Source organism: Sesamum indicum, linkage group LG7, assembly GCF_026168435.1.
Source record: "Sesamum indicum cultivar Baizhima isolate 11 linkage group LG7, ASM2616843v1, whole genome shotgun sequence".
NCBI lineage: Eukaryota > Viridiplantae > Streptophyta > Magnoliopsida > Lamiales > Pedaliaceae > Sesamum > Sesamum indicum.
This window is the reverse complement of record NC_142663.1, coordinates 11,739,006-11,764,569: the sequence shown is the minus strand read 5'-3', so window position 1 is coordinate 11,764,569 and position 25,564 is coordinate 11,739,006. Positions and strand designations below refer to the sequence as shown.

Here is a 25,564-nt window from a genome sequence, read left to right as displayed (position 1 = left end):
TAAAAAGAATTTATATTCATGTATTAATTTATTCTCTCATTAATTTCCACCGTCCAAATAAGGCATATAGTCCAACGGCTATATTTATGTCCTCACCATATCTAATCGTGGGACTGAGTGTATGCTAATATTCCGCCACTCACACTCGCTTGGCTTTGGTTTTCAGGCCATAGTACCATTACTCCACAGCCGAAGTGCCAAAGTCTCTCTCTCTCTCTCTCTCTTTCGGACGTCCTTTTCTCTCTCTAAAAAAACCTTTTTTCGAGAAAATGTGAGCAAACCCTAACGAAATAAAAGGATATGTAGTCTATTCGATCTCAATTCGAGTCGGTTGGGATATATTTTCGTATGGAAAGGAGTATTTTATCAATCGTCGGAGAAACTGTGTGCTGAACTTTTTAATTTGTTTATTTATTTATTTTTTGATTGATTTGGTGGGGGGGTTGAGATGTACAAGAACCAGCTGCAGGAGCTGGCGCAGCGGAGCTGCTTCAATTTGCCGTCTTATACTTGCATCAGAGAAGGACCCGATCACGCGCCTCGATTCAAAGCCGCCGTCAATTTCAATGGGGAGATGTTTGAGAGTCCTAACTACTGCTCTACGCTCCGCCAGGCCGAGCACTCGGCTGCTGAGGCGGCGCTTGACGCCCTAGCTAGCCGTGGCCCATCCAACTCTCTCGCCGCCAGGATTTTGGTAAATTAAGTAATTCTGTTTTTTTTGTAAAAAGTAACTTTGTGCATCTATCTTGCTTCTTCTTGGTAGAATTTACTCATTCATTGCATGTCTTTCATTTGTTTTTTCTCTTCTCTGGATTGTACTTTTGTGTTATCTGGTTTTGGTTTCTGCTACTGGGCTCATGAGATTTTGTGTGGCATAGCGTTTTTCGATGAGCTCTGCCTTGAGTTTCTTTTGCTTAGTGATTATACAAGTGAAGTTCTCTTCGGGATTAACGGAAGTGAGGGTATTAAGTATGAATGCTGTTTGTTGTTTGTTTTAGATAAACCCCGAGTATCAATTAATCTTGTATTGATGAAGGCTGCATGTCTTGAACTTTGCTTTTGAGTGAATTCGACGATTAAGTTGTATTAGTACGAGTCACGGGATCATAATGTGAGTCAGAAGTAGAAAATGTTGTTGATTAAATTATGGGAACTCGTTTCGTCTTTAGTTGATATGGTTTGCATTTGTGCCATTAGTATAATGAAAATACTGGAAATATGTATAGCCCTGCTTGGTCTACAATGATTCCAAATGCATTTTTTGAAGGTCATGTGCACTTTGATGCAGAGGTTTGCAATAAACCAATCTTCCATACATGATTCAGTTTGCATCGAGAATTAAACTGTTTGTGCACGGGAATTCATAGCTGGACGATTTTATTAGCTTTTCTTAGAATGTTTCATGTCCTTTGGACTAACATAATAGTTGCCAGCCTAAAATTGATTTTGGATCTTTCCTTTCACATTAAATTGGACCTACTGACAGTTTTTAAATAGTCTGAATAAAATTTTGTTGATGCATCTTTCATCAGTTGGAAGCCAGCACAAGCTTGTCGTGTTTTCTATTTCACTTTAGCTGATTTATATGAGAAACTTGATGCCGATTCTTTACCTTGCCTTGCATCCCACATGATGTAATGCATCAGTTACAAGTACAGGTAGGATGAAGCTTGACCTGTGAGATGAATTGAGCTATTTCAATTATTTCTACTTTTTGCTTTTTACATCACCTGAACTGGTTCTGGATATTTGGGTTTGAGTGGAACTAAGTAGATTATTAAATGAGTTGAGCTCAGGTGAAGGACGTCATAAGGTTGCTTAAAAAATGAATAAATAAATAGCATGAAGTATCAGTAAATTTCAGTTATTTCTTGGTCATGTTATTCATACTGTTATAAAGTTTAAAAGTTTAAATTCTATTCAAATCCTTTTTGCCTGGTATGATGTGTGGCTTATGGGAGAACATGCTGATCTGCTTGCTTCTGTGATGTTACTGTTAAAGCATTTGGAACTTGAAGTCTGCTAGGTGGGTGCTATATCTCGTCAATTTGCATTGAATAGTGAAAAGCCCAGGTCAAATGACCAGTTACTCCATGTAATTCGTAACCAAGGTTGAACTTAGTATTCAGTCCTTTTTAATCTCTAGTAAGCTTGGTATTGCCACTTGGAACCAGCTTGGAGAGCCGGAAGGGAACACGTGTGAAGTTTAAGAGTATTTGTCTTGCTAGCTTTTGTAAATATTAAGACACAAATTGCAAGAGCGATTGTTGCAAAATAAGGCCTTGTTGAATAAGCTTGGTGGGCAAAATTACTTGCATCCATGTAGAAATCATGGTGAGTGGCAGGAAACGCTATGTTCAGCACTCCAGCCCTGACCTGACCAGCAATTTTTATCTTAATGTGGATATGGATTACTGATCAGCTATGGCAGCCATTGATCATTAAGTTGTCTTTTATTATGGAAAAAAATGTTTTCCTTCTATTTATATAATTGAAGTTAGTTTGGCAAAAAAAATGGAGAGTAAGATACATACAAAAGGTATATTTAGGAATTGATGGATGAGATAGTTGGAAGAAGTACGGGAAGTGCCCGATGTGAATGTCTCTGATACTTCTCTAAAACATACTTTCATCTCAGGGAGTCCTAAAATCAATGCCTGAACTTTGCAAATCACGTAGGTCATGTTTGTTTGCGTTTTGTGCTTTCTTTAGCTTTTATACTGATGCGAATAGACTTTCTCATTTTTCCTTGAGTTCTAATGTTTTATTATGCTGAATACAGGATGAGACGGGTGTCTATAAAAATCTTTTGCAGGAGGTCTCGCAAAGAGTGGGAGCATCTTTGCCTGCTTATACAACTTTCAGAACAGGTCTCGGTCACCTTCCCATTTTTACCTGTACTGTAGAGTTAGCGGGTGTTATATTTACTGGTGAACCAGCAAAGAACAAGAAGCAAGCAGAAAAGAATGCAGCCATGGCAGCTTGGTTATCTTTGAAATCATGTAAGTAGCTCAAATCTACAAAATCTAGACATGGTAAATCGTGTTGATGTTATTCACTCATGCATGTTAAATGGCTAACAATTTTTCTTTTAACATAGTTGTTCTACAGGGAGGTAAAATGTAATTAACATACTGTATAAACAAAAGAGTAAATGGAGGCTCTGTGTCTTCTGGAGTTATTTGTGTGGTTTCACTCACTCTGAGAATCTGTAAGAGGTTTACATAGCATCTAGTTCTGATTTATCTGCTATTTTCTTGTCTTTGCAGTAGTGCAACAATCTGAGAATCCAACATTAGAAAAGCCCAGCAAGGATGAGCAAGAGCATGTGACTGTAGCTCGTGCTCTGCAGAAGTATATAATAAAGGCAAGATTGGCAAGACTACCTTTTCCAATAAAATTTCCTAAACTAAATCCGAGGCCATCAAATACACAGCAGTCTCCGACCACAACATCAAAAATTCTTCCTTTGATATGCCCGAAAACAGTTCTTCGTAATAGGCCTGTTACATCTGTAAATAACAGCTCTTTCCAAAAGATTGTTCAAACACACCAAAGCCAACCAACAATTACTACTGGAAATGAGAGGCAATCATTGGTGGACAACCTTAAAGGCCGACCACAGAAGTTCCCTGCAGCAGGAGCAGCGCCCTACATACCGGTCCAACACTGTAACCCACACTATCGAATTGCACCACCAGTGACAATAAGGAACGCTATTCCTGTTTTCTCTGCACCTCCACTTCCTTCAGCACAGCCTTCAGTAGTAATAAGGCCTCCAGCTCTGGGTATGGCTCCACCTGTGTGTGTGAGACAAGCTGTTCCTTTATGTGCTGCTCCTGTTCGAATGGACGAGCCACCCATAGTACACCCAGCTGCCAAAGTAGAAGATCCACAATTATCGAGACCTCGAAGAGATCGAGCAGAAGAGCTAATGGTTTCTAGAGCTGCACCAGGCAGACTAGAGGAGAAGCCATTTCCCAAGCTTCCTGTGATTCCAGCCAACGAACCTCTTGATCGTAAGTCATTGCCATGTTGCATAGCACCAACTTCTGAAGTTGCACCAGATCAACTTGAGCAACCATCATCTGAAGTCTCTACAGTTCAAGTCGGGTCGCCATTTTCTAAGGTTAGTAGTTCACTGCTCGGTTCAAAAGGATCTGCAGAAGAGACTGGGATTGCAGTGCCGGACAGGCTGCAGGAGTCGACAGGGATTGAAGACCTTAAAGAGCTAAAGATATGAAAATGAATTATGTAAGTTGAGTTTTTCTGATTTGGTCTTTATTTTTGGTTAATTTATTACTGTTACTTTTTGGCAGACTTCAGCTGTTGTAAGAGTTCTGAAGTGTAGCTCATTAGAATCCTTTCGTATTGCTTTTAGAAAACTACGGCTATTTGAACTGCAAAGTATGATACAAGCAAGCTTATATGCTAAAAATTGCAGATGTGGTATGTCATTGTAGTATTACAAGTCTCTCTATACAGTAACCCATTAAAGCTTTCCATTTTTTCCTTTTCCCCTTTTAATAGTAGCACAACACGCATTCTAAATTTGGAGTGGAGGGAACTACATTCTTACCAATTATGCCATAAGTGACAATTATACTTCAGGTAAGACGACTGTGTAAGATCGCATGATTCAGTAGTTGTGTTGTTTATACCCCAATTTGAATTGAGTATTGAGTCTAGTATAGCGAGCATAGTCATGGACTATTGAACCTCCTAATGTTGGGTAGTGCAATAGGGGTAGCCGGGGAGCCAGTAAGCCTTCCCCCAAAAAACATGCAAACACGAGTAGGACAACACAATCTACAGGCCAAACGCTTTTGTTCCTCAATTTCAAATATAAGGTACCAAGCTTGCACATAATCGGTCTAGAAAATGTGCAAGTCAGGGCCAGAAATTTAAAGAAACAATAATATCTCCAATTATTAGGAAACCCTAAAACTGCTTTGTAGCAAGCTTAGACCTAACTGCCATGTGATAGGCAATTTCTTAGGTCGGAGACCATACCAACCAGCTAAATATGCTTCGACATACCTCCCTCAGTTGTCATTTGCCTCAACTAAGCATTGCCGAGACACTCAACCAACTACACCCATGCGATGCCGCGAGACCAATGATGCCCCATCTTGTGCCAGCAGCCTGTAGGGCAACCTACCCGTGCGACCAAGTCATATAACATCACCTAACCTTTCAATCGGCCAACATTTTTGAATCAATCTGCAAGTGTTGCTTGTCATCTCACCAACACCTTACCAACATAATTGTTGTCACACCATGCCAACGCCCACTGTAGAGTCTAGCACCGAAGCCTGTCGCACTAGACATACCAACGTCTCAAGGGGCTGACAAACGGCTTATATATTATATTTACATTTTCTCATGTATTCTTTTGATTCATGCAATATAGGGTTCTTGGTATAAAATTGTTATTTTTCAAGTACTATACTTGAAGGCCAAGATTGCGGTTCAGCATTTCTACTTGTCCTTCAGGTCCGATATTATGTAGCACATGACATAGTGATAAGGCCAATACTGTGCTGGCATCCTCGTCAAGTCGTTGATGGTTTTATTTTATGCAGCAATAACTCCTCTAGATGGGAATGGGATCATTTTCTTAGTACTACAAGTAAGATATGGTCCAAAATTGGTGACGTGACTTCGTTAATTGGTCCTACCAATCTTCATCCAATATACCACATGATGATCCTATACTTCTATGCTGCATTCAATGGTGAGATCGCGGTCGAGCAGATTTTGATAAGAACATTTGATTCTCCGAGTAACAAACAAATCTTCAGACGGTCCCAAAGATTTAATGGGCAACTTGAAGCAAGACAAAGAGTCCCCAGAAAAAGTTGGAGCATTTAAAATATAAACAAACTGAAGGAAAACAGAGGGGATCCTGTCCAAATATGACCCATATGCTATAACAAGATTATACAGATTGAAACTATCGCAACTGATTCTAGAAACTAAAGAAGCCCATAAGAAGACTGACGTATTCAGCACGATGTCTACAGTCCGAATGTACATAACAAAACAAACAGCAACTAGTCTATGGTTACCAACAGGCACTATAACTGCTATCACTAAGGGGGTAAGAATATTCAGAGGCCAAACTTATGTGCACGGAAATACTTTAGATAGAGCATAAGATCACTATCAAGTAGAAAATGCAGCATCCACTGCTTGCAATATTGGACCAGTATCAAACCGGAAGTTAAGAAAGCTCCTTACTGGGAATGTGTCAGGAGGATGATACATGTCAGCCACTGCTTTACTTGGCTGGTTCTCGGCTGCTATGGAGCTGTTTCCAATAGAACTGTTTTTTGCCTTCCACACAGTAATTCCTTCATGTTTCACACAAAGTTGTTAGCCAAAAAGAGAATTGAGAAAAGAAAAAGTGTTCTCTTTTTAGTATAGTACCAAGGAGGCATCCATGTACGGGTGCAATAATAGGGGCACAAAAAAGCAGAAACACGAGGTGAAATTTATGTTGTGGAATTGCATAAATGAGACAGATACCACCATATGTTGATAGAAACTTATATATCAGGGAACCAAACATGATGGTCTACTAAAATGCAGTTAAATGCCTCTTCACTGGCGAGATGCAATATCGTTCCATCAAATTTCTTACTTTTTTCCATGCTGCTGAATATATGCTGAAAATTGTCATGGCATAATATTTTCAAAAGAAGCTTATTTATTGAGTAAAAGCGGGAAACTAGAGACAGATCTTGGATGTGGGGGAAAAGATGGCGTTGTATAACATCCAACAGCATGAGAGTCAGATCTGGTCAAAAGATTAATACTTAAAAACATCTAACAACTACGCTTGTCAATGGGCAGGTAGAGTTTGGGTCTTATCCATTTATATTTTTCTTTTACAATATGTTTCAAAAAATATTTTTTTCAAAATTTAAACATACATTGAAGTCTAAAAATAAATTTCTTAAAATGTTTGATGCAATTTTTATGTGTTTTTCGTAATGTAATGATATTACAAGAATATGTTATTAAATTAACTTATTAGTCGTTACGCACTGATCAATCAAATAGAACTAATTATTTAAATTTTCAACTGTGCAAATTGATCATCCTTGAAATTTAAATCTTAACTTTGTCCAAATGACGGGCCAATAATAATGACTTCGAAATTTAAATAATGTTCTTAAACATATCCAAACGATGGGCCAATATTATTGATCTTGAAATCAACACAAGTTCAAGATAAGAACAAAAACCTAAGAATTGCTAAAATAAATGAAGTTAAATATGATAATATTTCTAACATTCGCTTACATCTCTTATCTATTTGAATTTACATTCATCTTTCATTTGATAATTTTTTACAATTTGAATTCAAACAAATTTTATATATTCCATATATTAGTCAAACTTAACTTATTTAAGTGTCATCTGCAGTTTTTTTATTTTCTAAACTACCAAGTTAAGTTTTGATTGCTTTTATCAGAAAGTTAATTTTGAGTTAATTATTACAAAATAACAGGCAAATTTGGTCAAAATATCAATATGAAATATGTATTAAAATAATTATATACTATCTAAAAATACTACATATTAAGTAAATCTAGTACGCTGATTTAATAAAAGTTTACAAATTCAATAATTTTAAATTAATAGATAAATGAACATTTTTCGGTATTAGACTCTATCAATACCCCTGGGTATTTTAGAGTATTATGCTTTTACCCATACCCATGGGTTATAGGGTATTAGACCCTGCCCAATACGCACTGATTTAATTGTATATGTCTAGGGTGGGGTAGGGTCCTCTGCCCATTGGATAGGGTATGGGTATTGGTCTTAAAATTGGTTCTTACCGTACCCATAGACTGACCTACTAACAACCATCCGTCGTTTCCAACTCTCAAAGCAGGGACAGATTGAGAAATTTTTGGTGTCAAGCAAACTAATTAAACAGGTCCTGAGGCATTCAACTGGTATCTAGTCAAATATTCCTCACATAAGAAGGGCATCCTGGGTCTGGCTTGAACTTGACAAACTTACTACAAGTTCAAGTTTCTGATGGACGCCTCCCATGCATCATAACCACTACATCTGGCATGATGCATTTCTCCTCTTTCCACGGTGAAAAGCAATAACAAAAACACCTTTTAATTGTTTCCAAGTCAAACTTGGAATACTCATGGAAACATAAATACATTTTACGTAGAATTCTTATGGACCTGAAGATCAAGAATAAGATTCTAACACAATTGAGGGTTCGGATAGGATGTCAACTTCCACATATTTTGACCAAGAAAAAAGTATAACGGCAAATGCATAACATGGGTCCAATTATGAATATGGATGATGGCAAGACTTAATATTGGACAACCTAGAAAAATAGATTAAACTTCTGTTCCATTGGAAATTGCAGCCAAACATCTCTGCATGTTCTAAGCAGAAGAATTGTATATAAAAGATAATGATTATGCATCCATAATTCAGCACCCTTAGCATCTTAAACACATTGCCTGGAGCTGCAGACATGGGTCTGGACTGGCCAGAATAAAAGCCATCTCAAAACGATCATATCATCTAAGTTTCATTTAACAAAAGTATTATCCCATAGACAGTAACCAATTTCTAATCCTATATCTACCAAAAACGCAGGAGTGAATTTATTTCAAGCATTCAAGGCTAGTACACTGTTTTTCGTCCATAATAAAGTTTAAATGTTTAATGACTTCTCAAGATTCATTTTGAGGAACCAGGAAATTGACCTCTACTCGACCCCTATCCAAGATTTTCTAATTCAAGTTGAGAGCAACTAATGAAACATGAATCTTATGGAACTGGTAACTACTGCGTGCTATGCTTGGTTTAAGGCACAGAACCGTTGAAGTGAGTAGCAAAATGAAATGCAGCAGAAATAGAGGATAGAGCAAGCAAAAGACAAGTAATGACCAATGTACAAGGAGGGATAGAGCATAGCAGGAGAGAGCAGACCTTTCCGAGGATTATCAGATCTAGGTGCTACAGGAGGTGGATGCACCGAAATCCATGACCTCAAAGACCTGCAGAAGGGTCCTAGTTTTTATAAATCTGGAAAGATTTGATAGATTTTGCGAGATTTATGCCAATATACTTACGCCAAAAATGGAGCAACCATATAGAGTTTAAGGCCGGTAATCCCACGAGATATGACATCATCATTTGTCGGTCGGAGTTCGTCAATTCGCTGCCATGCAATCTCCTGCAAACAACAAAAGATCCCCATGCATAATACAGCTGTCCCAGATTCAGCTCTTGTATGTGCAACCATGAGCATAAGAATACACGAATTATATTGGCATAAAAAGTATGTCGATAACAAAAAACTGATCTTTCAAGTTTTTTTTCTGGACTCTTACCCTAGCAGAAGTCACATGAGAAGAGGGCAGTAAAACAGATAACAAAAAGTTGGTTCATGTTTGCAAGGACTAAATGCAATTTTTGCAAACTTCTTCATCAGGATATGACATACACTTATCTCTTTCTTAGTGAGTGGAGCAAAGGCTGTGTCATCTTTCACCCCAGCAACTATGTACAGTCTCACTCTCTGCTGTCCAAAGATCATTTCAATGTACTCGTCTTTGTTAAGAAGTTTTGAAACATCAAAACCTGTTTCCTCAAGGACCTGTACCAGTCAAAGTATGAATTTAGTAACAGTTCAGAAGTTTGAGCATAGTGCATGCATGTAAAAGAGGATGAAGGACTGGAAAGTCATAAAGACATTAGAATCTGGAGCTTGTATTAAGTAAAAATTTACATATCACAGCATCAAAATGACTAAGATAATCCTTTGTAGCAGTTTGAAGTTCAAAATGACATGTTATATTGGTTGGTTGACTCTCAGTACTTGTTTCTTCACTCCTGCAAAGGCAAACAAGGTATCTCTGAAGCCTAATGCATGATCTTGGAGAACAGAATGTAAGGAAAAACAAATATAGTTAAAGATGACAATGTATTTATGTGCTTATGCAAAATTATAGACAATTGAGCAGTAAACATAAGCAGCAAGGAGCAAGCGCTGTTCTCCCAACACCATAACAATTTCACATATGCAGTAACCATTCTAGTTCCAAGTCTCACAGTCTTCTAGTGAAAACGACCCTGAGGTTAATCAATAAGCCAAATTTCATGACCAGAGTGTTCCAAATATTGCTCCAACCGATTTTCACAATAGTTGAACATGCATAAGAAGACGTGCATACTTCTCTAATAGCACACTTATGGTCTTCCTCATCTTTGCTCTTTTTTCCACGGGGAAAGCTCCAACTAGACCCTTTCCATCCCTTCACTAGCAAGCACTGCAGATGAGAAAATAATCCAAAAGCTTAAATGAGGTGAACCAATAGGCTATGAAAAGTTTCTGATATATAAATGAGCAGTAAATTTGTTCAAGTGCCATCCGTAATAGTACAAATTAAGAGGCTTATCAAATTGGTTATTCTTTTATTAAAATACGATCACACAACTAGAGAAACTCAAATTCTCCTCTTTAGGCAAAGATTGCGCTTTTTCCTTAAAAGTTTTCACATCATAGTACTAGGTTACATAGTACTATCATGAAAATTCCAAAGCTGGTATGGCACTAATAGCTGCAGCTGCATTATTTTGGTGCAGATGACATCAACATCATTCATTCTGTGATTGAGCCTTGCTGAGCAGTATCAAGAAAATTAAATACACAAAAGAAAACCAATCAAAATTCCATATCTGATAAACTGCATGGAATAGAGTGAAATATATCCATGAGCCATGAATGATGTCAAAAAACCAGATTTCTGATACCACAAGGTATTCAGAATTTAGGCTCCTCTAGTTCTGGGAAATTTAATCAAGAATAACAAACCTAAAGAGGTATTACACATGTTTCTTAAAACTTTCAATTTGTCTGAACATGCACATTCAACATGCTAGAATCACTTCTAATGCAGGAAGGGGAAATATTTGAGCAAGAGAAATACTTGATAATGCCATACCTACTCTAGTGCTGCCTTAAGGACCAAATTTTATCAATAATTATGTCAAAAAGTCCTCACCCGTTCATAAGTTTCATCCAGTATAATGGCCCCCGTCACTGGAACTCGAACTTTATATGAAGTGAAGTCCTTGAATATGTCATCTATATGGGCAACATATGGTTTTAGAACATCACAGTTGTTAAACACTATAACAAGTCAAGGAGAACCTCAACCACCAGATATAATTCCAGTGCCAAAGAAACTGATAGTTCAGTTCAGGAAAAGTAAACTCTAATTTAGCATCTAAATTAGCCTTCTGAAATAAGTCTTATTACATAGATTATCTTATAAACAGAAGAAAGAATAAACAACAAAATTGACAGCTGTTGTGTACATGAGCAAGAATGGGATCAACTTCCATGATTAAAGAGGTTAAATGAAATTCAGGGACTAAAAGTATGTAAAACTCACAACAATACGAAGATTTAAACCTTCTTTTATGCTTGAATAAAGAAATGAGAACGCAAGAATATGTAAATGAGACCCGTGCTGTAGATCCAAAGGATACATAAAGAAGTAAATTCCTTCAAAGTTAATGACTTCAAGGAAGGGTTCTTTTCGACGGAGTTATCTTCATAAAACCAATGTGCATACTCCACAAGAAACAAAATCCTCTCAAAAGACTGCTGGTCTTCTTTAGGTACATTCAGGACAAAACGGCTGCAAAATAATTGGAAAATCTTTTAGAAGAATTAACTAGAGTGCAAATACAATATTGGTATTGTTTGTCTCTAAGGCAAATCTAACACGAACTAAGACTTGTTATACGGCAAGCAGATCGTTTACCAACAACAATATCATCTTTCTAAGTACCGCCGACTCTTTAAGTTCCACTTCATCTCACTCAAGTCCAAAAATTCTTAATCAGACACTACAGCATCTTTTCAAAATATCATTATATTGCAGCAGAATAAACTTCTCAAAGGAAAATAAAAAGGCAAAATAAAGAACAACAAGGGTCATTACATCAAGAACAAAAAACTATCAAAATCAAACTACCACCTACACAATAATGCTCTAACAATTTCTCAACAACTTCACCTTTCCACTCAAGCAAAACAACACTGTGCAATAAAAAGAACAAAAACCATCAAAATCAAACATAATATTTTAACCAACATGTCCACAAAACCATTCAAATTCCAATCGCACACAACTCAAGAATTCAATTTCCCCTAACATTCTTCTCCCAGGACCCTTCCCTCATTCCTTACCCATGAATCCCAGTAAACCAGACCCACATCAAAATAGTATTTACACTACATTTACGTTCATCTACTCTCATTTCTTGGCAACTTTATTCGATTGCACAACCACAACAAATTTTCATCAAAGGCGAAAAAGAGAACAAACAAAATCAAAAACTGTAGCGCCAGAATTTCAACGAATTCCAAAAACTCACAAACTGAAATAACTACACAAAATTGACGCACCGCATAAAAGTAGGTATATACATAGAATGTAAATACACCTGCAGAGATCGTCGAGGAGCTCCTGAGGAGGTAGGGCATTCTTGGAAGGAGCACTGGAAGATCGATGAAGCCCACCACTCATTCTTTTTTCAATCCCACTCCTCAACCTTCAATTTCTACGCTCTGCAACTATGTATACATAAATATACATATATATATATAGGCAACAAATACTCTAGTTGGACATGAATTAAATTTCATTTTTGATCCCTCAACTATTCATTTATCTGAATTTAATCCCTATTTCAAGACTTATCATTTTAATACTTCGCATTTAAAGATTTCATCATAAAAATTCACTAAATTAATGAATTATCAAAATAAATTGACAAAAAGTAGATCCTCATGAGCTATAAAATTTAACCACAAATTATAATAAGTAAAACTTAGTTTATTAAAATAAAAAATTAGATAAATTTAAGTTTTATGTATATAATATCTTAGTCTTAAAATATAATTACTTGTCTTTGAGAGTACTTTAACCTCTTTTTCTTATTTTTTAAGTTTGACTTATTATTTGGTTTGAAATATATAAATAATTTTTTTATGAATGATTTTTTATTTAGATCAAATAATAATTCTGGCGAAAAAGAAATACGAAAATATATCTGAAGTAGTGAAATCATATTTTTTTTCGATAGAGGAGATGAGGGTTCAAATCTGCTGATGATATTTTTTTTTTTTTCATGGTGAGGACCACATTTGATAGAAGCTTCAAACATAAGATCACTAAATGTAATGAGTTAGCCCACTGCCGTTGTAATCCAAACTCAATTTTGTGGTTTAATGATGAGTTTAATGGACAGAATTTGCATCACATACATAACACAGAGGAGTGAATAAGTAACAATGGGGAAACAGAGACAACTCCCTGTCAAAATGAAAGCCCAGCCTCAATCTTGAACATCTATTTTCACTAGAGAAACTACACAATTCTAAGTGCTGAATTCCCCCACCATATACCATCTCCAAATGTTTCTTCAACCTCTCAAACTCCATTAAGAATTATCTGTCAATGCATGCGACTAACACCGTATATTTTAACATTAATTAATTAAATAGAACAACATTAATGTTCCTCTCTACTACAGCCTCAGATGTACTTCCTTTCTCAGATAATGAGTAAAATCAAATCGCAACCAAAAACAAAATTTATACATCTGCCAGGAACAAAACCTTCCGGCTGAAAATGCACAAGACTTCCTTCCCCATCAGATAACTCGACAATTTGGTGAGTCAACGTGCCACATAGACACATTGAAGAGTAACTATACCTATTGAGCCAACCACCACACATCCATCACAGATTCGCTATTGAAACAATCCTTTAGAGAAATCATTTGAAGCATCAACTCTACTCTCATGCAGCTTTGAAGCTTTCTGATAAAAGCTTGTAATATTGTATTTGCTGCAGCCAAAAGTATACATTGTTAAGGAGAGAAAAAGAATGCAGGATTACTCGGGCATAAAGAATGCAATAGTAATCCAAAAGCACCTTGTCTGAAACAGAAGGAGAGATTTTCTCCAAAGCTCGTCTGAAATGTACATCTTTGATGGTCCACGGTACGCCATCCAAACTTCTGTACAATGATGTTAGTTTCTCTTCAAGAGCAGCCATGGCGGCTTCGTTCATCTACCATTAAGAAATACTCTTATCAGAAAATCTTAGTCTTACTGTAAGCGAGTACGAAAATTCCTAGAGGTGAAAATATGCACTTGTTCTGTAGCTACAAAGGATGTCTATTGTTCTATTTTTATGCATAATTTCCTGAATGGGCAGATTGGAAAGGAAGTGACATCAAGTTGACTTATTTTATTTCTGAAACAATAATCAAAAGGAAAGTCAGTGCCAAAGGCAGTAAAAGACACACCAGAGCAGAGAGATCAGCGCCACTGAGATTTTCACAAGCGCTGTCTCTCCCAAGGGCCATCAAGTCCATATTAGCATCTATTGGCTTCTTCCGAGCAAGAGCTTTCAAGATCATCCCTCGTTCATCTGGACTAGGGAGAGGAACATACAGAAGCTTCCCAAATCTTCCTGGTCGGAGCACAGCACGATCCATAACTTCAGGCCTACAAATATACCAGCAAGATAAGAGAGGCCAAAATAAGGGACCAAACATAAACATTCCAGCAGGATATTTTCTAATTTCCCATCAAAAGACCTGGAAACAGCTATCCCTACCTATTTGTAGCACCAATTACATAAACACCCCGTCTCTGTTCTGCACCATCCAGTTCTATCAATAGCTGCAATGGCAGATATTTTCCATTTTCAGTCCATAATAATGTCCGGACAATTTACTACAAAGGGAAGAAAATACTGGAGACGGGTCTTTTACTAACCTGGTTCAAGAGCCGCTCAACAACCCAGCCCCCTTCTTTACCACGCTTCGTCGTTAGTGCATCCACCTGATATAGAAGGACATGAGGAGAACATTAACATCCAATGACCAAACTTTACTGAGAGAGGGCAGATAAATCAGTGAAGAAAAATTTGTAGCTTTCAAAAAGAAAAAAAGCATGTGATTGCTCAAGCCATAAAGTATTTATGCTCGACAAAGCAAGCAAGGAAGGTTTGTGTGTGTGAGTGTGTGTGTGTGTATGTATTATAGATATCGAGCATCATTCTCAGTTAATGATTTCAGGGTGTTTTACAAATTTACATCAACTACGGGAACCAGCCTTTCATTCCTTGGTCAGATTAAGGTTTTTAGATCCCCATTTCCTTGTTTATCAAATGTTCATGAATTAATAGCAACATTATGGAGATTTTTTTCTCCTAGCTTTTGCTAGTTATTGTCCTAAAAGAATTCCACTCCCAATTATAAATATATCATATCTTGTCAATAGATTAATCACCCGTTACAAATCATACAAATCTTATGTAGAGTTGCAAAAATAAGGAACAAGCAAGAAGTACCTCATCAAAGAAAAGTATACATGGAGAACATGTCCTTGCACGACTGAATATTGTCCGCACTGCCAACTCACTTTCACCAACATATTTATTAAGAAGCTCAGGACCCTTGATGCAGAACAAAAGTTTACCGTGAGAATCAGCAAATTTCTGTTGATCCCAGCAAAATTATGGTGAGATAAAACCACGGAGAGAACCTTAATATGTATGAAATTTGCCCCAGCTTCATTAGCAACAGCCTTGGCAATCAATGTCTTTCCGCAGCCTGGAGGACCATAAAGCAAAAATCCTGTCTCCAAGTCCACCCCAAAGTCCTACAAATTGAGAAACTTTTTCAGGGCAGCAAACACCTGAGAATTACTCAATAAAAGGACGATTCAGAAAATCTTATGCTACGGATTTCACAGTTTTCTGTGTGATTGTCTTATTTTTCCCAGAACAGAGGCTAAAGAAGTCCAAGTGTGTTTTTATAGAAGAGCAAACATATGAGACTGAGTTGACTTAAAGTTACACGAAGATAGACAATAATCTAGATATTGAGTTGCCTGCTCAGAAGTTCAAGCAAAAGAAGAAAGTAAAAAATGAGTCTAGTTTTGTTGCAAAGCCATCTAGCTCAGCTCAATAAATAAAGAAATTAATTACAATACCTCATAATCTTCCGGAAACTTTATACGCCTAACTATATAACGGTCAAACTCCTCCCTAAGCAAATGAAGACCTCCAACATCATCCCATTTCACATTTGGTATAGTAGAAAATCCTTCTCTTCTAGACGAAGGTTGAACCATTTTAGCAGCTTCCTGCCATCAATTCAATTGGAATATGATATGCATCAAGACATCAGAAAACAACAGAAAAACCCATGAAACGTGAACCTGAAATGAACAAGATCATGCAGAAGTTGGAATAATAAAAATGAAAAGAAAAAAAAATTGCATTAACATTAGTTAACAGAATAATTTTCTCCCTTTATCAGTTGACAAATAGGTAGCTGGCAAAAAGATGCAAGTTTAAGTAATTTTCCGGCTATCTTTCGAAATTTGCAACATGGAGTGATAAATGAAGTTGACACGAGTCATACTGCAGATGACGGTGGTTTGGAAAAATTAAATAATAAAGACACTATCAAGAGAAGGTAGAGATTTGCTAAGTGTAATTAAGACCTGATGTCTGTGCCACCTAGGTACATATAACGCACACAACCCCTCTTCCCCACCCCAAAAAAATTCCACATAGGACACATGCAGCAGGCACATAGGAAACATGGTACACAAAAGGGATAGGTGCGACATATTACAGACTAATAACCAATGACAGATTGAAGAAAGATATGTTTACGAATTGTAAAGTTGCAATGCCAATGTCAAAACCAATTTTCTCCTCTTCATTACTCTCGACAAGCAGCAGAGGGGAAAAGAGATTCACGCATAACAGTAGAAAGATTATCCAGCATTGCCTAAGGATGTAAGGAAACCATAATCCAGCACATTCACTATTTACCAATGTGCAGACTATAACTGAATTTGAATTACCTCAAAATCGGCCATGGTTATGCTGAGTTTCTCCATTTCTTCATGGGACCATGGTTGCCTCCACCAATCTTCACTAGAACCCCTGTCTTCTGATTCTTTTGAAAGTTCAACCTTTCTCTTGTCTATGATTCTCTTCATTGCAAGGTTACCAGCCTTGTTGGCTAGTGATGCCAAATCTGCTCCAACAAACCCTGGAGTGGACCTAGCTATTTTCACAAGATCAAAAGCACCTTCAACCTTAAGATTGCATGTTAGCACTGAGAGAATCTGAACACGTGCACACTCATCAGGAACTCCTAAAACAATTTCACGATCAAATCGTCCAGGCCTCCTCAAGGCAGGGTCAACAGCATCAGGTCTATTTGTTGCGCCAATAACAAGTACATAGCCAGGTCTGCAATTAGAACTTTCAGAATCTGCATTGTCGTCGTTGGGTTTCACAAGCCTGTGTGATTCATCCATGCATGTCATCAACTGTGTCACAATGCGCCTCTCCATTTCCCTCTGCAAATTTTCCCTTTTTGAGGCAATTGCATCAATTTCATCAATGAAAACAATAGATGGTGCTGTCCTGTATGCTTTTGAGAATAACTCTCGAATATTTTCTTCTGATGCACCTAAAAAGGGTCACGAAGGGAAAAAAGAATTAAAAAGAACTTGAATCCTCCAAGAGCTTTAAAATGCATGAAAGAAAACCACAGGAAAGTAAAAGTATGTAGATAGAAATAAAACAAAACATTCTAAAGTCTAAACCAAAGACAAGTGAGAAACCAAAAAGGACACCTAGATTTAGCAACAAGGCACACAATGGCTCTCACATTCAAAGTATAAAATGCAAAGCCAGTCAAAGTTGGCACTGGTCAAACAATTCGCTCCTGTTTGGTGAATAATTTTCCAGCTGCAAAAGGATTTGTTTTGAGTTGATCTCAACAGTGAAATTGATTTTAGGAAATTTATTCACAGTATATGATTTCCAAGTGGTGAATAGTGATATAGGACAGTGGAAAACCTGATGCGCTTTACGAAATGTGGATTTCAATCACCACAATAGAGAAAAAACAACCTTTCCAATGAACAAAAAAAAGGGAATTCACAATCTTATAGTTACACAAATAAAGCCAGAAAAAGAAAATGAAGCTATCTGCCTGTATGTGGCTTCCAAAGAATTTCGTGTAACAACCACGACATATTTTAGTAGTATATGGCACTAGTTCCATGTTAAGCTGTTATACTAAAGAGGATGATAAACTGGTTGTCTCAAGTAGTTCATAATCCTTGTTGGCTCTCCAGCTGCACATTGTAGATTTGGTCCCCAAGCTCTGAATGTGGAATGAATTGGTAGGATGCAGGACATCCATCCAATTATAATGAACTGGGAGATGGGGTGATACGAGTACAAATATTAGAACGAATCCTTATCACGTGAAACAAATTCAGAATCCTTTTACATCTCATCAGAGTAGGTTCAGGTAATTGCAAACTTAGAAATGCAGCATCAGGCAACTTATTCTCATACAGACTTGGACATCTATTTGAGGCCAGAAAACAGGAAGTCGAATTGTTTAGAAAAAGAAATCCCACATTGCTTAAGATTAACAATTCAAGAATAAGGAAGAATCAGAGTCTCTCTCAAGCTGAACCTAATTGAATGGTTAAATGAGAAAGTTTGAAGCTGGATATAAGTTATCCAAAGCTACACCATTTTCAGCTTTGTGCATAAATTGGGTACTCATACATGAAAGACCAATATGGTATTTTCCACTGTTCTATATATAGGCTACCTAGTAGTGAAAATACCCAAGCTAGTGATCCAGCAGCAGCACATACATAAAACCTGATAGTCTAGATATTTCACATTTATTAGGTCCCTCTAAATAAACCACATTTGAATAATATCAGTGGCCTTCACAATTAAGTCATACATTACAATAATCGTTGCTTTATATGTAATACCTGAAACTCCAGACACCAGTTCCGTAGCAGAAATTTTGTAAAATGGCACTCCAGTCTCATTGGCAATGGCATGAGCCAACTTGGTTTTTCCACATCCTGGTGGCCCATGTAATAGAATCCCTGCCATAGGCTTCACCCCCAAGTGACGTGGTATCTGCGGGTGATACAATGGCACAATGACCTCCATTTTCAATTCCTCAATCACACCACTCATTCCCCCTAAATCCTTAAACATTGGCCCATTAGCTTCATGCCCCTCCTTGCCACTATTATTATTCTTATTAATCATACTCAGATCATCACCTAATTTACCTTCTTCAGTCACCAAGTTAACCTTCTTCATATCCTTGTTATCCACAACCTCCAATTCCAAGACTTCTTTAACCTCTTTCCCCTTCCCCGTCTCCTTCGATCTCCTACGCAAATTTTCCCGTAGCATCGACTTCATCAAGTCAAACTCCGGCTCGAATTTCTCCCCGTAGATGGTGTCGTCCGACGTAGACACCTCCTCATCGGACGAATCATCTCCTTCCGAAGAACTAACAGATGCCACAGAGGATGATGAGCCGCCTACGCTACTATTCAAAACATCGTCATTCCTATTCCTCAAGTGTCGAGCTTCAATGAGCCGCAATTTTTCCTCCTTCTCGTCGATTTTCCTTCGTTTCTTCATAAGAGGAGTATCACCATCATCGTTAGAATCATCCATGTCGTCGTTTCTTCTGCTTGATACCTGAATTACTTGGTGAACACGTTTAGTGAATGGCTGCAGCTTGTGCCGGGCATAGTGTGGGTAGGTGGAGCGGAGGTGGTCCACCAATTGCTCGACGGTTCCGTGGTTCTTCTTCGCGGCGGACTCGATGTGCCGGCGGAGAATCCTGTCGTAATTGGACCTAGGTTTTGCTCCGCCGCCGCCGCCGCGTCTCCTTACCATCCTCAGTTGTTGCAGGATAAAGAAGGAGGTATGAGGTGAGAGAAATTAGGGTTTTGATTGCATGAAATTAGAAAGATTTATGGCCATTAACATTTTTCATTAAACCCTTAACAAAAGGAGTTCCGGTGAAGCTCTAAATCAGTGTAAGTATTAATTGGAAACTAATTTTATATTTTCAGAGATGATGAGTATCGTTAACCCTTAAAATTATTATTCTATAAATTGATTGGATGATTGGATCTGATATTTATTATATTTTATAGTTCATTTTTAAATATATGTATTTCACTAAAAGTGGTGTTTGCTTTAAAGGTTGGTCCATCATATCCGGCCTAATCCATCATTTACTTGCAGAAGGAGTGGCCTGGGCTTCGGGCCCAATCCATCAAGGCCACCAAAGCCCATGTGCCTGCGATTGGTAGGAAAACACTCTTGCTCCCTCACTTAAGTAAAACTAAGGTCCAAGACATCCCTGGTAATGTAACTATCTACAAATATCCATTGTGTACATGTGCTTAAGAATTGTGATGATTTATAGATAGGACTGTAAACGAATCCAACGCATCATTGTTTAAATGTGTTTGAATTATAATGGAGTTTCAAACATTACATTTGAATTATTAATTTAGTCAAACTGAAATGAGCTGTAATTGAACCAAACGTGAATCAAGTAATTTGATATTTTTAAATATATCTTATCATTTTTGCACTAATCAAAATGAGATCGAAATAATAAAAAAACTCGAAATAAATAGAATTACACAAAACCATATTAGAAAATAATTGTTTTTTAGATTAACTTATTACATGTACATTAAGTGTGCCACACAAACTAATGCAAGTAAATAAAATGTATTTCACATAATTGAGGGTTGCAAAAACAATAGATCTCCCAACAGGCCAACAGAATTTTGCCAACCTATTTGCCCTTTTCTAAATGTGTTCCATAAATGTCTATGATTGAATAAATAGTTCACGAAGAAATGGACCACCTCGACTTCCTTATCCTCAAAATAAATAGAAATTGGATTTTTCTTCACAAGAAAACTGCAGATGCCTTATGCAATGTCAATTGATATGGTAGTTGTAAGAAGATCAGAGTTATGGAACAAGACTCCAAGCTCTATGCATTATGTCATCGTCTACAAAAGGCCGTAGTGACCACATTTGGCAATAGGTCTCCAGCTCTCCAGGTGAAGACTTGAGGTTGAGGGAGGACGCAACCCGAACCTATAAGGCGCAACGGCTTGAACTTTTATGCTCATCAACTGGAAATGGGCAATGGTAGCATCCACCCAAAAGTCGGGGGACATAGAAAAATGATGTAGAAAAAGTAGGAAATACCCTTACCTGCATTGTGTAGTCTTGTTTCACCATACTGAATATGATGGCCATCATGGTAGCATAATCAGTAACTTTGGGTGTTGAAAGGTCTGATAATGGCACTTCCTCCTGGTAAATACCAATTATCAGAAAAGCAGAGCACATATCATCAAACCCCGACGTTTGGCTGCATAACTACTTGGGGAAGAAAAGCCAATTGCTCAACAAAAACAAAACCTAACAACGAGGAATGTATTGGGTGCAGTTTCACTAGAGAACCATCTCAGTAGCCCTTTTGGAAAAGCCAGACAAGTTCTTAGGTTGCAAATTATTTGAGGAATGAAATAGCAAAGAAATTATGCTGCTAGCTTGAAACACAAAATGCTATATATCTTTGATTTCCATAAACTGAAAAATGATCAGGGGAACTGCAATTGCAATGATAAAATGAATTCCCTCAAATCTTAAGCTTCTAAGTTAAGCGTATTAATTAATTTCAGAATTAGTTGAATATTTGCCAACGGTCGGTATCGGTCTGCCTTTTCCTTTTTCACTATTTAAATTCTTGGAAGAATCTGAAGCTTGTTAAAGAAAGGAAATAAATTTGCTTTAAAGCTCCATACCAGAAAAATATGCAAAGGTACAAGATTTTTCTTTATAATTTGAAAAATTAAGATCCTTTCAGCTAAAAGATTCTACTGATGGCATAAAAATCAAAAAAAAAAAAAAAATGATTCTACTGATGGCAATGATTCCATGCACATAGAAACGGAGGAATTTGAAAAGGCAAACAGCTAATATAGTATGTAGTGGAAGAATTACAGTTCAGCATTTTGGAAAAACATTATTTATATCATTAAGTGGTATAAATAAATATAATATGTAGAGAGACGGAGACTTTACTTTGTCACTTGAAGTAATAACTGAATCTAAGTTGTGGTTGATATCTTCATATTTCTCCTTCGCAGTTTGCACGATGGATGCTGCATCATCCAGAAGGTTTTCAAGTTCATCGATGACAATTTTAGCTGCAATATACGGTTCACATTTCAAGCCATCAGTTTTAAGTCTGAAAATCAAATACTTACAAACTAAGAACAATTACCCCTCCCCCACCCCCACACACATACAGGGGCTGTTGCTATCCAAATACTTTAGTACTTAAACTTGTAGAAGATCACTTACATCTGAGAATATAGGGATACATTACAAAAATCTTATATGGCACAAAGGTCCTTGCATGCAACTCCCAAATCATATAACTCTATCAAAAGATATAGAGCAATTAAAAGCAATCTGAGGAGGCATTACCTTTATTCATATGGTCCTTAAGTCCAAGATGGCATGTGTGCACTTCTGCATGACATCCAGGAGTCGTGGAGGAAAATAATTAGTGCGGACAAGATGCAGCTGGCAGTATTGGAAATAAAGGACACAGAAATTCATATTTGAATTGCAGAGTAACAGCAAAATGGCTATTAAAAGCTTCCCAAGAACTTGGGGCTGCCTCCACACATCAATCTAAATATTTAAATCTTTTTTCGCGAAAGTGGATCGACACAGATTCCACGGTTATTAATTTCATTCTGTGCCCCTCATCCCCCTCATCAGAAGCTCACTTCCTCTCCACCCCACAAAAATAAAGGAAGAACAAGGAAAAAGATGGTTTGACAGACATCTTCGACCCATAAGTTATGGTTTTGTTTTTAAATACTAGATAGTAGGATGAAAGAACTATGAATAAGAATGATTAGGTATAGGAATTCTTGACTCTCTTAATGTATATCCTCTAATGTACACAATCAAGATTCAACTGGATGGAGACAAGATGGTGCATAAAAAATAAACATCATATGAGGCATCAGGATATTAAATATCTATCTATATATAAATATATTCACACACATATACACACAGGATCCTAAAATCTTTTCCTTAATAAACAAAAGAGTTGATTTAATGGTAAAGACAGTTAGATGTCAAACAGCAGCTTGATTCCAAGACCGGACAGAACTGAGTGCTTTTCCTATAACTAAACATAACTACAAATATTGGATGAATAGAACAACAAAAGCTCAAATTGACAATCACAAATAACAGTATGTTGCTACTTATCGACTACAGAAAGTTTATATGATAAAACATATTTGTTCATTACATTTAGAAAATGAAGGAGCACTTTTAATAGACTTACAGTTGCTCACATTTTGTACACTGTCATGAGTGTTAACACATCCAGCTTCAACATAGGATAAAACCCTTGTCGAGCCATGAGCTTTAATAATGCGCTCAACCAAAGAAGATGTCTTATCAATGGGAGACCGCACTAGAAACCCTGAGCAGGAAGTAGGTAAATCAATAATTAATGTTTCAGCTGGCTCTATCCAATTGCAGGTAAAAAATCAGCATTCATGCAACAATCAATGTGCCCTGACTGCAACCATGCAGTCTGACTTTGCAATTGTTTTTCTATGGTGAATGGTCAGCACAAATTTCGAATCATTTACAATACAACCATGAGAATAATGCCTCCTAATATTGGTGAAGAGAAGACAAAGAAACCCACACAAACACACTCACCAAGTGCCTGATGGAAGCCAAGAAGCAACCTGCTTCCGATAGACACTAGCTCTTCAAATTTTGTAATCCTGCTATTAAAGTAGTGTTAATATAGTGAAAATTCAATTTGAATTAAATAAATAAATCAAATATAGTGTCAAATATAACCTCAACATAAACTCTGAATATATTTTGATAATTTCGTCTTTTGATTCACTATGTCCATGTTCTTCATTTTCCATTCTGCAATACGATAAACTGTTAATGCCAAAATCATCTCCTGCCCACTCCTCACAAGAAAAAATGAAGCATCTAGTAAGTCACCACTTCCTCACAGAAAAGTTTTTCACAAGCACCAAAATGTAGAGCTGTCATTCCCAAAAAGAGGCGTCAGAGAAGCCGCAATTATTAAGAATATAACTCAATAGCAACTTCTCCATGTTTCCTCCATGGAAGACAACCATCTAGCTAAACAAGGATCACGTAATAGATACTCTACTAGCCACCACCAAACAATGCAATTCAGTACACGTGTAATCACTAATGCATTTATCCCACGATCTTCATATGGGCATTTTATCAAACAGGTAATGGGCTACACTTCCTTGGAGAACTTTAAACCAAAACCCAGATAATCCAACCGATTATAACTCAGCAATTTTAAGTTTGGTTTACCTTGCAATTCTTGGCGGGTCGGAGAGGGATTTATCGTCGCTCTTTCACAATCTAAGATGAGTCGCCGCCTCTAGTGTGCTTTTCTCACTCTCTTCGACTTATTCCTAAGACAGGGAGTTTTGGAAGAATACTTCAAATACGGAAGTTTAAATACAAAAAATAAATCTATTGAACGGAAAAAAAAGGCCCTTCCTCTATTAAAAAAAAAAAAAAAACAGAAAAATAATACTTAATTAACATGAAATCGCAACAATTTAGGAAAAAATTGTAGTTTTTTATCCCATATAATAAAAGATGTTATAATTGATATTTTTTTCTTTTTTTATTTATATTTCAAAATTACAAGGGCTTTGAAGATTTTAAAACTATAAGAACATTTTTAATACCATCTTCGTTATATAAATGGACAAAATGCATACCCTTTAAAATTATCTAACCAGACAAAAAAAATATGGTATCTGATAATTAGACTTAAGCAATAAAATGTCATTCCCTGTCAAGCAAATAGGGTTCAGTGTCTGGATAAATAATATATCATAACTTATAAAATGTTATAATATTTATCACAATAAACTCTTCATACTATAATTATAATGCATAAAAAATCATAAAATTATTATAAATATATATATTTTTTGCGTGGAGGCGAAAAAATGTCAATTATACAAAGAATATAAGTGATATACTAAATAAATAATAAGATTACACTTACTTTAAAATATGAGGTATTTGATTAATAGCATAGATTGCTATTGAATGGGTGATAAAAAAAACCCATATTAATTTTATATAGTTTACTTTATTGAATTGTAGCTGTTGGTTTTTTTAAAACAAAATCCTATTCTCATTTCACTTGATAACCAAAAGATTAACTAGTAAATTATTTTACACATTTTTTTTTAAAGAGGTATATCTAAAAGTTTATGATAATTCCTCTCATTTTTCTGAGTCGTAACAAGTCACTAAACGGTGTCGAACAACAAGCAATGTCTTGAAAAAACAACAAGTAATGTCTTCAAATAGTCAAAATGGCAGAGTCAAGGAGCTTACGTATATTCGATTTCTTGATTGTATTATGAAATAACTATATAAATATCGTTTATAATGTTCAATTAAAAATAAAAAAATTAATAAAATCGAGTGTTGTTGAA

General features: G+C 36.6%; 4 protein-coding genes across 4 annotated transcripts; 1 reads left to right on the top strand and 3 right to left on the bottom strand.

Moving 5' to 3' along the window:
* Positions 1-127: 127 nt before the first annotated feature.
* LOC105166614 (double-stranded RNA-binding protein 2) lies at positions 128-4,503 on the top strand. The gene is made up of 3 exons (XM_011086037.3): positions 128-694; positions 2,783-3,002; positions 3,270-4,503. Exons 1-3 carry the CDS (start codon positions 449-451, stop codon positions 4,241-4,243), a joined length of 1,440 nt encoding a protein of 479 aa, XP_011084339.1. The 5' UTR covers positions 128-448; the 3' UTR covers positions 4,244-4,503.
* Positions 4,504-5,906: 1,403 nt separating this feature from the next.
* Positions 5,907-12,672, bottom strand: LOC105166613 (mRNA-decapping enzyme subunit 2). The gene is made up of 8 exons (XM_011086036.3): positions 12,517-12,672; positions 11,554-11,705; positions 11,064-11,191; positions 10,233-10,328; positions 9,503-9,655; positions 9,129-9,232; positions 8,986-9,053; positions 5,907-6,356 (listed from the first exon to the last, which is right to left on the bottom strand). Exons 1-8 carry the CDS (start codon positions 12,597-12,599, stop codon positions 6,169-6,171), a joined length of 972 nt encoding a protein of 323 aa, XP_011084338.1. The 5' UTR covers positions 12,600-12,672; the 3' UTR covers positions 5,907-6,168.
* An 865-nt stretch (positions 12,673-13,537) lies between these two features.
* LOC105166612 (cell division control protein 48 homolog C) lies at positions 13,538-20,015 on the bottom strand. The gene is made up of 10 exons (XM_011086034.3): positions 18,923-20,015; positions 16,970-17,586; positions 16,085-16,237; positions 15,635-15,751; positions 15,441-15,545; positions 14,864-14,929; positions 14,703-14,767; positions 14,389-14,590; positions 14,013-14,150; positions 13,538-13,925 (listed from the first exon to the last, which is right to left on the bottom strand). The coding sequence occupies exons 1-10, from the start codon at positions 19,854-19,856 to the stop codon at positions 13,878-13,880; spliced, it is 2,445 nt and encodes an 814-aa protein (XP_011084336.1). The 5' UTR covers positions 19,857-20,015; the 3' UTR covers positions 13,538-13,877.
* Positions 20,016-20,626: 611 nt separating this feature from the next.
* Positions 20,627-24,686, bottom strand: LOC105166611 (FAD-binding protein). The gene is made up of 8 exons (XM_011086032.3): positions 24,414-24,686; positions 23,907-23,981; positions 23,760-23,827; positions 23,374-23,514; positions 22,491-22,532; positions 22,083-22,207; positions 21,207-21,308; positions 20,627-21,086 (listed from the first exon to the last, which is right to left on the bottom strand). The coding sequence occupies exons 2-8, from the start codon at positions 23,978-23,980 to the stop codon at positions 20,958-20,960; spliced, it is 681 nt and encodes a 226-aa protein (XP_011084334.1). The 5' UTR covers position 23,981; positions 24,414-24,686; the 3' UTR covers positions 20,627-20,957.
* Between the last annotated feature and the right edge of the window lie 878 nt (positions 24,687-25,564).

Bases quoted from the DNA above. Each gene is read 5' to 3' on its own strand.
- LOC105166614 (XM_011086037.3), top strand. From the start codon at position 449: ATGTACAAGAACCAGCTGCAGGAGCTGGCGCAGCGGAGCTGCTTCAAT. The intron at 695-2,782 runs GTAAATTAAGTA...TGCTGAATACAG, and splicing joins CTCTCGCCGCCAGGATTTTG to GATGAGACGGGTGTCTATAA. The intron at 3,003-3,269 runs GTAAGTAGCTCA...TTGTCTTTGCAG, and splicing joins TTGGTTATCTTTGAAATCAT to TAGTGCAACAATCTGAGAAT.
- LOC105166612 (XM_011086034.3), bottom strand. From the start codon at position 19,856: ATGGTAAGGAGACGCGGCGGCGGCGGCGGAGCAAAACCTAGGTCCAAT. The intron at 14,768-14,863 runs GTTAGTAAAAGA...CTGCCATTGCAG, and splicing joins TTGAGCGGCTCTTGAACCAG to CTATTGATAGAACTGGATGG. The intron at 14,591-14,702 runs GTAGGGATAGCT...GTATATTTGTAG, and splicing joins GTAATTGGTGCTACAAATAG to GCCTGAAGTTATGGATCGTG.
- LOC105166613 (XM_011086036.3), bottom strand. From the start codon at position 12,599: ATGAGTGGTGGGCTTCATCGATCTTCCAGTGCTCCTTCCAAGAATGCC. The intron at 9,656-10,232 runs GTATGCACGTCT...TGACTGGTACAG, and splicing joins ATAAGTGTGCTATTAGAGAA to GTCCTTGAGGAAACAGGTTT. The intron at 6,357-8,985 runs GTCTGCTCTCTC...TGAAACATGAAG, and splicing joins ATCTGATAATCCTCGGAAAG to GAATTACTGTGTGGAAGGCA.
- LOC105166611 (XM_011086032.3), bottom strand. From the start codon at position 23,980: ATGGAAAATGAAGAACATGGACATAGTGAATCAAAAGACGAAATTATC. The intron at 23,515-23,759 runs GTGAGTGTGTTT...CTTCCTGCTCAG, and splicing joins TGGCTTCCATCAGGCACTTG to GGTTTCTAGTGCGGTCTCCC. The intron at 21,087-21,206 runs GTAAGGGTATTT...TGCGCCTTATAG, and splicing joins AACAAGACTACACAATGCAG to GTTCGGGTTGCGTCCTCCCT.